The 15,430-nt window shown below is 54.3% G+C and overlaps 1 protein-coding gene across 1 annotated transcript in view; it reads right to left on the reverse strand.

Annotated features, from left to right (window-relative positions):
• The window catches only part of CFAP77 (cilia and flagella associated protein 77), a 127,595-nt gene that overhangs the window by 26,648 nt on the left and 85,517 nt on the right, over positions 1-15,430 (reverse strand). Inside the window, exon 4 of the mRNA XM_047098104.1 lies at positions 2,389-2,494. Within this exon, the coding sequence (XP_046954060.1) occupies positions 2,389-2,494 (106 nt within the window). The remainder of the gene's footprint in view (positions 1-2,388; positions 2,495-15,430) is intronic.

A 15,430-nucleotide genomic window follows, 5' to 3' on the forward strand; every position in this document is an offset into this window, starting at 1 on the left:
CAACTTGGCCTCCCAGACCAGCCATCTTGTCACCCCACCCCAATACATGGTTTATCAACCCCGACAGCAGCCCGAGGGTTTGTCGATCTGGGTGTTCACAGCCGGTTGTTAGACAACGTACAGCAAGAGATCCTTGGAACAGGAAGAGAACCCTGGGGCTGTTTCCACAAGTGTTTTCCGAGTGCCTTCTATGCACCAGGCACGGCATGGCGGGCCCTCATCTGAGCTGACCGATTTTTTGCCCAATGAGGGGACTGGGACCCTCCGACTAAGGGTCTTTTTTGCCCAGTGAGGGAACTTGGACCCTCGGCCCCGGAGCACCCCAGGTCCCCACCAGTGCTTGGGGTGGAGCCGTCGCATTAGTGGGGTGCTCTGCTGAACAAGGAGGGACACTGGCCACGGGCCGTCTCTAGAGTCAGACGACGGGAGCTTGGTTTGCCACGGATTCGCAATACTCTGAGTTGCCGTGAAATTGCCGCTAATTAAAAACCACGACCAAATTGGAGCTATAAAGCAGTTTGTCATGGCAGGGCTCCCTCTGAAACTGGTCGTTACCATAGTACGTTGACTCTTTTCTTGAGCCATTAACGAATAAACTAGTCATGGGCTGCTTTTAAAATGTTATTACGGCATTCTGCTTTTTAATGAGCTGGTGTCTCTTACTCTACCGATGACAAGAACAGCGCGGGAGGGGCCCTGGCAGCCCGCCACGGGGCTGGGGAGACTGGCGCCCTCTGTCCCTCGGTGCCTCTCCTGGCCTGGCCTGAGGACGCCAGAATCCTTGGTAAGACTCTTCCAGTCCCCAGGTCGGTTCTAGAACATCTTTGCCCCGTTGCTGAACTCCACGATGGGCACTCCCTTAATCAGCAAGAGCGGGACCTCGCCATCAAAGGAGCCGGCAGTCGGTTGAGCGTCCGACTTCTGCTCAGGTCATGATCGTGTGGTTCATGCCTTCGAGCCCCGCTTGGGGCTCTGCGCTGACAGCCCAGAGCCTGGAGCCTGCTTGGGATTCTGCGTTTCCCTCTCTCTCTGCCCCTCCCCTGCTCGTGCTCGGTCTGTCTCTCTCTCTCTCAAAAGTAAATAAACATTAAAAAAAAAAATTAAGGGGCACCTGGGTGGCCCAGTCGGTGAAGCGTCCGACTTCGGCTCGGGTCATGATCTCACAGTTCGTGAGTTCGAGTCCCGCGTCGGGCTCTGTGCCGACAGCTCGGAGCCCGGAGCCTGCTTCGGATTCTGTGTCTCCCTCTCTCTCTGTCGCTCCCCTACTCATGAGCTGTCTCATTCTCTCTCTCTCTCTCAAAAATAAACATTAAACAAATTTTTTTTTAATTAAAAAAAAAAAAAGCCGAGACTCTGGGGATGGACACACCCAGGTCCAGGCCTGGCTCTCAATCCCTCGGAGCCTAAGTTTCCCCACACAGAGAGCCCAGCCTCACGGGCTGCTCAGGAGAGAGGACGCAGGAACACAGGTGTGCGCTCGGCCCGGCTGTCTGCACCGAGCTGGGCGTAGGGACCGGACTGGCCGCGATTGCTGTAACAACCAGAGACACTAAGGTCGCGTTTCTAATGACATCTGTGTAGCGCTGCGCGAACATCAGCCTGGATCGGCTGCAGCTCACACACCGTTAGCAACCGGCAGCGTTAGGGCACGGTTCTGTCCTCAGCCTCAGTTTCCCTGCGCGGGCACCGCCTCCCTGGGGCTCAATTTGCATGCCCAGGAAGCAGGAATGACACCCACGTCAGGGACTTTTGTCAAACATCAATGAAACGAGGTACGTGATGTATGGGAAGGGGTCTAGCGTGTGGCCTATTCGTCGGCTTCACGTGAAACAAACTGTATTCCTTTTTAAAAAAAAAAAAATTATGTATTTAAGTAATCCCGACCCCCAACGTGGGGATCGAACTCACAACCCCGAGATCAAGAGTCGCACACTCTTCCGACTGAGCCAGCCACACGCTCCCAAAGCGTATTCCTAAAGAGTAATAAAACGTGCTCTTTATGGCATCCTGCCCTATTAGCCTTTTCTTTACAGGTAAACCTGGGCGCATTTCTGCCACATTCGTTCGAAATCAGATCTCCCGATGCGCAAAGCCGTGGGGAGGTTTGGTGGAAGGAGTTCCCCCGCTGGGAGTCGGGAGACCGGGTTCTGCTGCTGTGTCAGAGGCAGGGCCGGGGCCAGAACCTTCCACTCTCAGGGCTTGAGGAGGGCTTGGGCGTGACCGTCACCAAGATCCCTGCAGCCAATGGCACCGGGCGGCTTGACTCCCACCCCCCCCAGACCCCAGTGACAAAAGTGCACGAATGTCCATCTCGAAGCTTTGCCGGGCCAGCCCCTCCCTCTGCTCCCGCCCCAACAGGGGCCTCGCCACTCTGGGGGGTGCACTTACCTTGTGCTTTTTCTCCAGTTTAATGGCTTTCTGGGTGGCCTTTTGTTCCTGCACCCAGAGCTGCTGATACCAGTGCTGCAGCAGGTCAAAGAAAGGGGTAGAAGGCCTGCAGGGAGAAAGGACAGGCAGGCTTGAGGTCTGGGAAGGCCAGCGGTCTCCTCTGCTTTCTCTCCACCGAGGGCGCCCACCTGACCTTCGGGGCTGCGGGCTGGGACACGGTGACAGAGACCCTCTAGACAGGCTTCCTGGAGCCTTTTTTTCAACGAGGCCTTGTCCTTGGGCTGCTGAAGCCATTCTTCATAAAGAATCTGTGAATCAGTCCCCTACCCCGTCCCTGCCTTCGTATCTGATCACCTTGGCCTGCCCTCACCAAGAATCCCGCCAGGTGGGTTCAGCAAGCGTCCCCCTGTCCTGGATGTGTCCCCTTAGCAGTTTTCTTTCCCTGACCCCCACACCCTGCTCCCCAGCTATAAAGCCCCACCTGTGCTCTATTCACAATTGAGCCCTGTTCTTTTTTTTTTAATTTTTCTTTTAAAAATTTTTAATGTTTATTTTTGAGAGACAGAGAGAGACAGAGTGCAAGGGGGGGGGCAGGGGCAGAGGGAGAGAGGGAGACACAGAATTGAAAGCAGGCTCCAGGCTCCGAGCTGTCCGCACAGAGCCCGATGTGGGGCTCGAACTCACGAGCTGTGAGATCATGACCTGAGCCCAAGTCGGACGCTCAACCCGACCGAGCCACGTAGGCGCCTCTAACTGAGCCCCGTTCTGCACGAAGACTCTTCTTCCTTTTGCAGTAAGTAGTACTTCGTAAAACCTTTACCCCCTCGGGAGCGCCTGGGTGGCTCAGTCGGTTAAGTGTGTGACATCAGCTCAGGTCATGATCTCGCGGTTCGTGAGTTCGAGCCCCACATCGGGCTCTCTGCTGTCAGCACGGGCCCTGCTTCCGATTCTCCTTCTATCTCTCTCTGCACCCCCCCGCCCCCCTGCCCAGCTCATGCTCACTCTCTCGCTATGAAAAAAAATAATAAACATTAACGAAAAAAACCCAAACCCTTACCACCTCTGGTTTCTGACTCTGGCTCTCCTTGACAAGGGTCCCCAGCCTAGGAGAGCACTTACCCTGTGCGGAGCATTTTGTATGCCTCACCCCTGTGCAAGGCTGGGGGAGGGGGGAGGGGGGGCAGGTGGAACCTATCCAGAGTCACCAAATAAGTGACGAGGACAAGTTTTGTACAGAAGAACCTGAGCTGGTAACTGTAGGAGGAATGATAGAATCGCGGGGAGGGAGTATTTGCTGTGCAGCTCTGAATGAAATCGTGGATTTAGGTAATAATCGTCAGTGGTGCTAATGTGATTAGGTGGATGGCTGGTGGGGGCCTTTACAATGGGCCGGGTGGCGGGACGGGGGTGGGGGGGGTCGCTGTAGCAGCTGAACTGAATGAGCCACTGTTTTTGTTTTTGTTTTTGTCTTGAGAGACAGAGGGGAGGGGGAGGGGCAGAAAGAGAGAACCCCAAGCGGGCTCCGCACCCAACGCAGAGCCCGACGTGGGGCTCGAACTCACCAACCGCAAGATCATGACCTGAGCAGAAATCAAGAGTCGGATACTCAGCCGAGCCACCCAGGCGCCCCAATGACCTTTTTTTTTTTTTTAATTGTGGTAAGATATACATAAAATTCACCCAAACGATCAATCTTACCATTACTGAGAGTGACAAAGGGACATGTGCCAGAAATGACACAACGGGAGGTACCCAGTACCGTCCGCCAGCCATTCTCTGGGAGCATGAAACCAAAGTGACCCTGAAGGTAGTCAAACTTCCAGACAAGCACCGTCAAACAGAAATACGACGCCAGTCCCACGCAATTGAAAGTTTTCTGGTAACAAGATGAAAAACATAGCAGGTGGCGTTAGTTTTCTGAATATATTTTAGCAACCTAATGCCTTCCAAATGTTATCATGTCAACACACAAGCCTTTAAAAATACTCGCCGGGTGTTCGAAAGGTTCGGTTTCAGAATTTGAATTTAAATTAGTTAAAATTAAGTACAATGGAAAGTTCGTTTCTTCGGGGCACTAGCCACCAGCGGAAAGCGGTTTTTAGGGAACCACTCGCTGAGGTTCGGGAGTTATTGTTTCTGTTGGAGGTGCATCCGGGTGGAATAGCATGTTGTTTACAATTTGCTTTAAAAAGGAATCTCCGGGGGCACCTGGGTGGCTCAGTCGGTTGGGCGTCCGACTTCAGCTCAGGTCATGATCTCGCAGTCCGTGAGTTCGAGCCCCACGTTGGGCTCTGCGCTGACAGCTCAGAGCCTGGAGCCTGTTTCCGATTCTGTGTCTCCCTCTCTCTCTGCCCCTCCCCTGCTCATGCTCTGTCTCTCTCTGTCAATAATAAATAAACGTTAAAAAAAAATTTTTTAAAGGGAACCTCCAGGGGTGCCTGGGTGGCTCTGTCTGTTAAGCGTCCGACTCCCGATTTCAGCTCAGGTCGTGATCTCATGGTTCGTGAGTTCGAGCCTCATGACCGGCTCTGCATGACGGTGAGGACCCTGCTTGGGATTCTCTCTCTCCCTCTCTCAAAATAAATAAATAAACTTTAAAAATTAAATAAAAAGGAACTTCCACGAAAAAATAGAATCCATTACAAAAATAAGGTGAAAAGGTCAACACGGATGGCAGGCTGTACGGATGATGGTTGAACCTGCGTGACGAGAGCGGATCATGGGGCTGTATTACACTATTGGCTATGCTTTGGTGTGTGTTGGAAATTTTTCGTAATAGGTAAAAAGAGAAAAAGAAGAAGAAAGAGTGAGTCCCGCTCATTGCTTTCCCCGTCATGACTTTCTGACCTTCCTTTTGATGGTGAACAATCCTGGCCAGCTTTTCTACCTCTCACGTCTGAGCTGATAATTCCGTTTCCCTGGGCCAGAGAGTCTCAGATTTTTTGGTGCATAAGAGTCACCTGGGCCCAGGGGCATCTGGGTGGCTCAGTTGGTTACGTGCCTGACTCTTGATCTGGGCTCAGGACGTTGTCTTGCCGTTCGTGAGTTCGAGCCCTCTGTTGGGCTCTGCGTCTAGTGGAGGCTGGTTGGGATTCTCTCTCTCTCTCTCTCTCTCTCTCTCTCTCTCAAAAATAAATAAATAAACATTAAAAAAAAAGAATCACCTGGGCCCGATTCCCAGAGGTTCTGAACCCAGAGGTGGGGGGAGTAGCAAGAAATCGCATTTTTAGCAGATACAGGAAATAGTTCTGATGCGGGTGACGAGGGCTGAGTAGTGGCCCTCAAAGTGATGTGTTTCCATCCTAATCGCCAGCAACCGTGACTATGACTTTATTTGGACAGAGGGCTTTTGCAGAGGTAGTTAGGATCTCGAGATGAGATTCATAAATGTTTAAATGCTCATGGCAGCCCCGGGGAACTAATACTCAGGGGTTCCTCAGCTCACCCTTGGAAACACCACCAGAGACTGCTGTGCGGATGATGAGTGGTGTCTAGGGTGGGTCCCAAGACTAGAAATCACAGGGGTTTTTTACCGGTCCAGGACCCACACTTCAAGGCTGAAGTCTTAGCCCCCTAAGTCCCAAGAAGCTGTGGTGAGTAATTTCTGAGCCGGTGTGTATAGACATTTTGTCCACGGCTTGCCTCCTTGCGCTTTTTTTATTAATTTTTTTAATGTTTTTATTTTTGAGATGGAGAGAGACAGAGCATGAGCAGGGGAGGGGCAAAGAGAGAGGGAGACACAGAATCGGAAGCAGGCTCCAAGCTCTGAGCTGTCAGCACACAGCCCGACGCGGGGCTCGAACTCATAGACCGCGAGATCGTGACCTGAGCTGAAGTCGGACGCTCAACCGACCGAGCCACCCAGGCGCCCCGCCTCCTTGCACTTCTGAAAATGCAAGCACCCCGGAAAGGCTCCGATCTTCCCACAGCCCAGGGGGTGCAGAAATGGAAGCATCAAGAAGAGATTTCCCCCACCACCCCCGCTCCCCCCCACCGCAGGATCGTGCGGCCAAGGGTCCAAGACGGCAAGCCTCAAGCCTCTGGGGCTTGGTGTTTGATTTGGTTTGCACGGCAGTCCTTTGAAAGTACCTTTGAAAGTATGGTCAACATGTCAACGTCGGGAAATTTTACACAATAAACCAGCCTTCAAGACTGTCTTGGAAATGGGTGAGTTCTGTCCACGCGGCCCGTCTGCTTGCGTAGCAACGATTGGCTGGAGGGGAGTATCTCGTGTCGCCTGACCGCACCCCTCTCCCTGCCCTATTGCCTCTTTACCCGACCAGCTCCACTCCCCGTGGGGCCCCTCCAGGTTTGGGATTTGGGGGCCCCGGAGGTGGTTACAGAGTTGGGCCCGGGCCCTAAGTCCCCAGCCAGCCACCCAGCCACCCCCATCCATCTGTTTTCCTGGCGTAACCTCACTCCCCAGGACACAGACCTCCTTGCGACTGGACCGAGCGGGGGCTCTATCTGAGCAGAGGTTCAGCGGCTTTGAAATGCCACTCGAGCTCAGAGGTCTCTTTACAGAGCAGCCACCAGTGTGTCTACAAACAGTGGCTCTTTGTTTTCCGGTTCCTTTACCCCTGTGGTGACTTTTATTGCTTAATTATTACACGCCCCATGCTTCTGAGCCGCCTAATTTATGGCCGTGCTTTCTAATGACACGAGATGCGTAATCTCCCAGTATCTACCCCAAGAGGCCATTCACAGCAGAAGAGCTATCTTCCCAGCAGCCCCCACTGCATACATCACCGAGAGCCTCCTTCGAGGCCCGCCCGCAGCCCGGGCTGACCGGCTTTGTGTCGTCGTCCTCCTCCGGCCAGTGGTTATTACCTGCGAAAGAGGCAGGGAGGGGCTCGGAGCCAGAGACTGGTTCGGGGGCCCCTGGCGGCCCCAGCCCGGCTGGCTGGGGAAGCAGGTTCGGGCCGCGTCCGCTCTGGCTCGTTAACTTGGATAAAAAGGCGGAGAGGCTTGTCGGGACCTGAATCGGATCCCCTCGCCGTCGGCCTAGATCGGGGCCACGGGGTCCCCGCACTTGGCACGCGCTCAGCTTCTCCTGTGCCTTCCAGGCTCAGCTGTTGGGTCACCTCCTCAGGGGGCCTTGGGCGACAGCCCGGCCTTGGTCGGCCCTCGCCGGGTGCCCTCCCTCGCACAAGCGCACCGGTTCATTGGTTCGCGGGTTTGTGACCGGCCTCGGCCACTGAAGGCCAACACCACGAGGGCAGGAATGATTCGCGTCCAGTGGCGCTGCTCCCAGTAATTGTTTGTGGTGTTGAAGAAAAGAGGGGAGGCGAGTCAGAGAAAGAAAGATCGGGCACGATGCCAGGAGATACACCTTTTCACAGCTCGGGGTACTAGAAGTTAGGCTTAGATAGGAGGTATAAGGATAAAGGCAGTAAATTGATGGAAATTGCCTTTCTCTTTTTTTAAGTCTTTAACACTTATTTTTTATTTTTTTATTTTTGAGAGGGAGACAGAGAGCAGGGGAGGGGCAGAGAGGGAGACACAGAGTCCGAAGCAGGCTCCGGGCTCCGAGCTGTCAGCGCAGAGCCCGACACGGGGCTCGAACCCACGAACTGTGAGATCATGACCCGAGCCGAAGTCGGACGCTCAACCGACTGAGCCACCCAGGCGCCCCGGAAATTGCCTCTCAGTGGAGGAAGAGAGGTCTCTTTAAACAAATAGCGTGGAAACAACCGGACGTTGTGGGCAAAAGCCCACAAAACAACCCTCCACCTAAGTCTCATACCTTCTGCAAGAATTAACTCAAAATGGATCGTGGATTTCACTGTAAACCAATAAAACTTTCTGAAGAACGCGTAGGAGGAAATTGTCAGGAGCTCGGGCCACGCTTGGTGCGGGGGTTCTTGGACTTGGCATCAAAAGCATGATCCGTAAGAGAAAACAAAATTATAAATGGGACCCCCTCAAAACGAAGAACTTTGGCTCTGTGGAAGGTCCTCTCGAGAAGATGAAAAGACCATGGGGTGCCTGGGTGGCTCAGTCGGTTAAGCGCCAGACTTCAGCTCAGGTCGTGATCTCACAGCTTGTGAGTTCGAGCCCCGCGTCGGGCTCTGTGCTGACGGCTCGGAGCCCGGAGCTGCTTCGGATTCTGCGTCTCCCTCTCTCTCTGCCCCTCCCCTGCTTGTGCTCCGTCTTTCTCTCAAAAATAAATACACATTAAAAAAAAAAGTTTAAAACCTCAAGGTTGACTGAAGTGCCTAAAACATCAAGAGAGCTGTGAGCACTGGGCCCGGTTTTCGGGCTCTCACAGCTTTGCTATCAACAATATTCCAAGGCTTTTCAGACTTCGCATAAAAAAGTTTCCTAAATCATGGGGCACCTGGGGGGCTCAATCAGGTAAGCATCCGACTCTCGGTTTTGGCTCAGGTCATGATCTCACGGTTCGTGAGTTTGAGCCTCTGTGCTGGCAGCTAGGAGTCTGCTTGGGATTCTCTCTCTGTCCCTCTCTCTCTGCCCCTCCCCTGGTCACGCTGTCTCTGTCTCTCTCAAAATAAAAAGATAAGTAAATAAATAAACGCTTCAGATCATTTTATCACCCCAAACTGAGACAAGGAGAACGTAGACGCCGTCGATCGGTCTCACTTGTAACAGCAGAAGAGAGAATGAGAAGTGAAATATTCCCAGGCCAAATCGGGCCATGTGTTAATAACCAGAGGCCCTGACGTCAGCCCTCTGCCCACCCTGGGGCCTAGGGGTAGGGGGGTGGGTCACTCAGGGCACAGCTCAACCCCTGCCCCTTCCCACTGAGCTTCCGGGGTAGGGCGGGGAGGGAAGAAACTTTTCTCCCAGCGAAGCCAGAAGTCTGGATTGCTACGCTTGGCTGGACATCTTAACCGGAGCCCGGAAATGGTCTTTTGTGCTGGACGTGAGCAGAAAAGCCTAGGATGTCTGGGATCTCACCGGGAAAAGGAAGCCGGGCGGGGGAGAAGTTGACCCTCGGAGTCTGAACACGACATGGACATTCCAGGGTTCCCCTGCGGCTCCCACTTGTTGCCTGCGCTGGTCACATTAGTAGAACTAACGGCATCTTTATTAGGAAATATTACATAGCTGCCAAAAAGGATGAGGCGGCCGCATGTGTAATGACCCGGGAAGATCTCCGAGGCCTACGGGAAGTGTAAAAACACAAGTCGGGGGAGAGAGAGGCATGCATACACGTCCATGCACATCCACACAGGTGTGGACAGGTGGAGAAAAGCCTGGAAGGGTGCGGGGCCGGCGGCAGGCACAGGGGGTGGGGCAGTCGACTTACTGCTTATGGGACTCTTGTGCAATGAATAATATAGAAAAGACAAGAAAGGAAGGGAGGGAGGAGGGGAGGGAAGGGGAGGGAAGGGGAGGGGAGGGAGGGAGGGAGGGAGGAAAGGAAGGAAGGAAGGAAGGAAGGAAGGAAGGAAGGAAGGAAGGAGGGAGGGAAGGAGGGAAGGAAGGAAGGAAAGAAGGAAGGAGGGAGGGAAGGAGGGAGGGAAGGAAGGAAGGAAGGAAGGAAGGAAGGAAGGAAGGAAGGAAGAAGGGAGGGAGGGAAGGAGGGAAGGAAGGAAGGAAAGAAGGAAGGAAGGAGGGAAGGAGGGAGGGAGGGAAGGAAGGAAGGAAGGAAGGAAGGAAGGAGGGGAGGGAGAGAGGGAGGGAAGAGGGCAGGAGGGAGGTAGGGAAGGAATGAAGGAAGGAGGGAAGGAGGGAGGGAAGGAAGGAAGGAATGAATTCCAAGTTTGAGAGGTTAGGTGACCCAGCCAGGGCCACACAGCCAGTAATGGGGGTGACGGGTCCAAGCCCACCCCCCATCCCCTGAGGCCATGACACCAGAACTCCCCACGAGCAGCCTCGGGGGACCAGGAGGCGGCTGCCAAGGGCCCAGCAGTGCCCGGGCTGTGAGGCAGTTTCAGCATTCTCCGGGGTCCCTGACCCTTCGAGGGTGCATCGTAAGGAGCTATTTTCCTCGTTTTCTTCTGCAACTGCTTTTTGCTGCTACTTTAAAACATGCTCAGCCTTTTTTAAAAGTCAATGTGGTTCTTTATAATCATAATAACAAAAGGCATTTTTTCCACCCCAAAATGAATGATTTTTGCCACAGGCTGAGAGCCCCTGTGGTCACAATTACAGCTATACCCTATCTGCAGCTCTCTTTTCAGAAGCTGGAGGGGGTGCCCACAGAAGGTCTTAATTATTTATCCTCACTAAATGAGCCGGGAAAGGTGGGAGTGGGGACGCCCGCACCCAGAGAGGTCAAATGGCTGATTCAGGGTCACACAGCACATTCCGCCAGCAAAGCCCGGACCCCTGCCCTCCGGCTACAGCCGAGGAAATGCCAATCGATTTGCGCAGAGGCCGAAGGGGTCTGCCAGGGGGCCGCCTGCAGACAGAGAGCGGACCCCGGGGGCCTGTCCCCGGCGAGGTCCTCCTGGAGGCAGGGAAGGGGGTTCCGGGGACTGGGGAGGTCATGGAAATGTGATGTAGTTTCATTGAACACCCAGGTGTACATGCTTTTTTTAAGTGGTCCTTACACCCAACATGGGGCTCGAACTCACGACCCCCGAGATCAAGAGTTAGATGCCGTACCGACTGAGCCAACCGGGCACCCCGCCTCCAGCTGTGTTGTCAAAATTCATCCAATGGGCACCTGAGCCATCTCAATATCCATAAATTACACCCCAATAAAGCTGTTTGAAAAGAAAACACTAAAAAATTTTCAAAAAAGAAAAAAACGAAGGCGACAGACTGGGGAGGAAATAGCCAAGGCAGGAGTCATAACAGAGGAAGGTCTTTGTGAAGGTACTAGGGAGCTATGGATGGTTCCTGAGCGAGAGGAGAGAGGGAGAGGCGCGATGACAGCCACGCTTCACAACTGTTGCCGCGGGGGTAGGTTTGAGGACCCGAGACCACTGCAGGGGAGGAAGGACTACACACCCCATGAGTGAGATCTCAGCCCTGCGTTCGCTGACTCCTTTGTCCGTTCATCCACTTGACCCAGCCAGAAGCACGAGTGGGCTCCACTAACGAGCAGAGAGGGCCATCCCCTCTCCGAAAGGCAGGGACACGACACGCAGCAAAAGTAACGACAATCATCACAGCCCCCACTTCTGCCTGCGGCTTCAATCCTCAGCACGACCCTTCTAGAGACAGATGCTGCTATTCCTGTTTCAAGGTGGGAAATCTGAGGCTCCGAGAAGGTCACTGTCTCGCCCAAGACCACGCAGCCAGTGACGATGGCATTTGTGTGGGGGGCCCGTGGGCTCTGCGGCCCTAAGAGCCAATTGGAGCTCAGAGCAACTTAACTCAGCAAGGGCGTGAGAGGAGGACAGTCCTCTCTGGCTCTCTGAGCCTTTTTTTTTTTTTTTTTTTTTTTAAGTTTCTTTATTGATTTTGAGGGCGGGAGGGGCAGAGAGAGAGAGAGAGGGAGAGAGAGAGAGAGAAGGAGAGAGAGAATTCCAAGCAGGTTCCGTGCTGCCAGCCTGGAGCCCCACGCGGGGCTCAAACCCACCAACCGTGAGATCATGACCCGAGCCGAAATCAAGAGTCGGACGCTCCCTCTCTGAGCCTTTTGCTGGATCTTTGAGGATGAGTAGAAGGTAGCTGAAGTGGGGAAGTGAAGCAGGGAGGCTCTGGGCAGAGGGGTCGGGGGTTGGCATGAACAAGGCCAGGGAATCAGATCAGGCCAGCACCGTGCCTCCCGGCCCCGCACTGGGCATCGGAAGACAACAATCCAGAAACACCTCCGGTTTTAATGAGCACGTACTATACCAGGCCCGCCACAGAGCACTCCAGCCGCATTCCCACTGATCCCTCAGGACTCGGAAAGGGAGGAAGAACGTTCCCGCTTTCACCTGGGGAGAGTGAGGCTCGGATAAATCAGGCAACTTGCCCGGGTTTGCTCACTGACAGGGAGCGGCCAGGTGCCGGAGCTGGGGGCCCCCGTCCAGGTTCCCCATCCGGGCTCTAAAGAGCCTGCCCCCTGGGGCGCCTGGGTGGCGAAGTCGGTTAAGCGTCCGACTTCAGCCAGGTCACGATCTCGCGGTCCGTGAGTTCGAGCCCCGCGTCAGGCTCTGGGCTGATGGCTCGGAGCCTGGAGCCTGTTTCCGATTCTGTGTCTCCCTCTCTCTCTGCCCCTCCCCCGTTCATGCTCTGTCTCTCTCTGTCCCAAAAATAAATAAACGTTGAAAAAAAATAAAATAAAATAAAATAAAGAGACTGCCCCCTTACGGTTGGGCCGTGCGCTCAGTGACCCCAAGGCGGGCCCACGCGATCCACTCGTCGCTGTCCCGTGGCCTTTCCGGGCGGCCCGATGGGTGCCTGATGGTTTTCCTACACCTTGCCGCCCCGGAGGGTGTCCCCTCTGCGCAGAGAAGGCCGGTGGGTCCTGAGCCTTGGTGGCCCCGGCCCCGGAACGTCAGGCCTTCACGGGTGGTCCCGAGGATTCCCGCCGCGTCTGAGCAGTGCCCATCGGCGACGAGCTGTTCGCCCCCGACCCGGCAGGAACCACTCAGGGAAGTCGCCCCCGCCGCCCTGACGTTTCCGCCAACAACAAAACCGTGTCAAAACTCAGTCTAATAAAGCGGAAAATGGGGAATAAAATGAAACGCAGTCAGCCCGGCTCGGGGTGGGCCTGCGAGAAACTTCAAATTAGTTCGACCCGATCTGTCTCTGCGGCTCCGCGATTGATACTCCAGACCAGGGGGTTGATCTCGGATGAAGGCACCAGGGACGAGCAAGGGAAATGGAAATTATCATTTGCAAACATTAGGCTGACACTTTGTGCGTGCGGGGGGATGGGGGGCTGACAGCCGAGATTTGCCAGCTCGGCTCCTCTCTGCCAAAGAGCGCTCTGCGGATTAGGGGGCCCCTTTCAAGGCAGCCCACCTTCATTTTTGCTGCTCATTAAAACTTTGTGCAGCCGGAGAACTTGGCGGAAGAGAGGAAGCTGCAGGAACCTTCTGAGGGACTCTTCAGGTACACATTTGTTGAAAGGTGTTTGAGAAGGGAGCCTTGGGTCTGACAAACCGGATTTTAGTACCGGCTCTCCGTTCACAGCGGGCTGAAATAATTGGTCATCAGTGACTACTAATTCGGTTTAGTAGCCAGAGGCAATTTTTTTCTTCCTGGAAAATCAATGACAGCACGGAGGTCTGTTCAACGTGATTCGGCTCAAAACCGGTCCTTCTTTGGCGCTTGATGCTTCCTCCAGTGGAGACAGCTATTTTGTTACAATGAAATTAAAACCCATCTCTAATATGCCAGCGTCTGCTGCCCCCGGGGGGCGGGGCGGGCGCGGGCACTGGTACCCGCACGGCCTCGAGGGCGCAAGGAGTAGACAGGGGCCTCCGGGACGGGCCGCGGCCGGGGGACGGGCGGCAAGGTCTGCTTTGGGAGGCGGGAAAAGGCTGCGGGGCTGGGCTTCTGTCAGAGGCTCTGAGTCAAGACCGAAGCCACCAGGGACGCGGCCGGTGACACCGTCTAAGGAGCCCCAGCTGGGGGCTTGCGCTCTCAGACAGGGCCCGGCGGCACGCTTCTGGGCTGGGGTGCCTTCCTTTCTCCTCCGTACCCGAGGCTTCCTGAATGGGCTCGGGTCTGACGGCCGAGTGACTTCAGTGACCGTCTACTGAGCACCTCGCTGCGCCTACGGTTGTATCGCTGTTTGTTCGAACGAGCGATTCTGGCTAACTTGGCCGACACGGTACCAAAGCCACGGCTGAATCCCTTTTTTGGCTTTTTAAGTTTTTTTTTTTAAATGTTTATTTATTTATTTTGAGAGAGAGAGTGGGGGAGGGCAGAGAGAGAACGAGAGAGAGAATCCCAAGCAGGCTCCGCGCTGTCAGCTCAGAGCCCGATGGGGCACTCGAACTCACGAACCGGGAGATGATGACCTGAGCTGAAATCAAGAGTCGGACGCTCAACCGACTGAGCCACCCAGGCGCCCCTTTTTTGCTTTTTTCCCCTTAATTAAAAACGTTATCGAGACGGTTGTGGGTCCATAAGCAGTTGTAAGAAATAAAACAGAGATCACATGTACCCCTTACCCAGTTCCCTCAATGGTAACGTCTTGCAAAACAGAAGAAGGGAATCACACCCAGGATGTTGACATGGAGACTGTGCACCCACCCTATTCAGATTCCCCGCATTTATTCCTGCTCTTTTGTGTATGTTTCTATGCCATCTCATCACACGTAGAGGCTCACGTACCCACCACCCAGGCAAGATAGAAAACAGCCCATCGCCCCGGATCCCTCCTGCGGTCTTGAGAGCCATGACCCCTCCCTCCCACGCTGCACCTCGTGCCAGGGACCGCTCTGCGTCATCGTTATAAGAACCTCACCAGAGACAGGAACGGGGATTATGTCACTCCCCGTTTCACTGGTGAACCGGTTGACAGGGGCACCTGGGTGGCTCAGTTGGTTAAGCATCAGACCCGCAGTCTCAGCTAAGGTCATGATCTCGCGGTTCGTGGGTTTTGAGCCCCGCATCCAGCTCTGCCCGGGCAGTGCGGAGCCTGCTTGGGATGCTCTCTGTCTCCCTCTCTCTCTGTCCTTCCCCTGCTCATGCTCTGTCTCTCAAAAAATGCACAAACATTTTTTTTTTTTAATTTTTTTTTTTCCTTCAACGTTTATTTATTTTTGGGACAGAGAGAGACAGAGCGTGAGCGGGGGAGGGGCAGAGAGAGAGGGAGACACAGAATCGGAAACAGGCTCCAGGCTCCGAGCTGTCAGCCCAGAGCCCGACGCGGGGCTCGAACTCACAGACCGCGAGATCGTGACCTGAGCTGAAGTCGGATGCTTAACCGACTGCGCCACCCAGGCGCCCCCACAAACATTTTTAAAAAAGAGTTGTGGTTGTTTTTTTTTAAAGTGTAATTTTTTTTTAATGTTTCTTTATTTTTGAGACAGAGAGAGACAGAGCATGATGGGGGAGGGTCAGAGAGAGAGAGAGGGAGACACAGAATCTGAAACAGGCTCCAGGCTCCGAGCTGTCAGCACAGACCCCGACGTGGGGCTCGAACCCACGAACCGTGAGATCGTGACCTGAGCCGAAG

The sequence above is a fragment of the Lynx rufus genome, unplaced genomic scaffold (assembly GCF_022079265.1).
Source record: "Lynx rufus isolate CCGP_SWC_20201006 ecotype Redwood Valley unplaced genomic scaffold, mLynRuf1.p SCAF_44, whole genome shotgun sequence".
Taxonomy (NCBI): domain Eukaryota; kingdom Metazoa; phylum Chordata; class Mammalia; order Carnivora; family Felidae; genus Lynx; species Lynx rufus.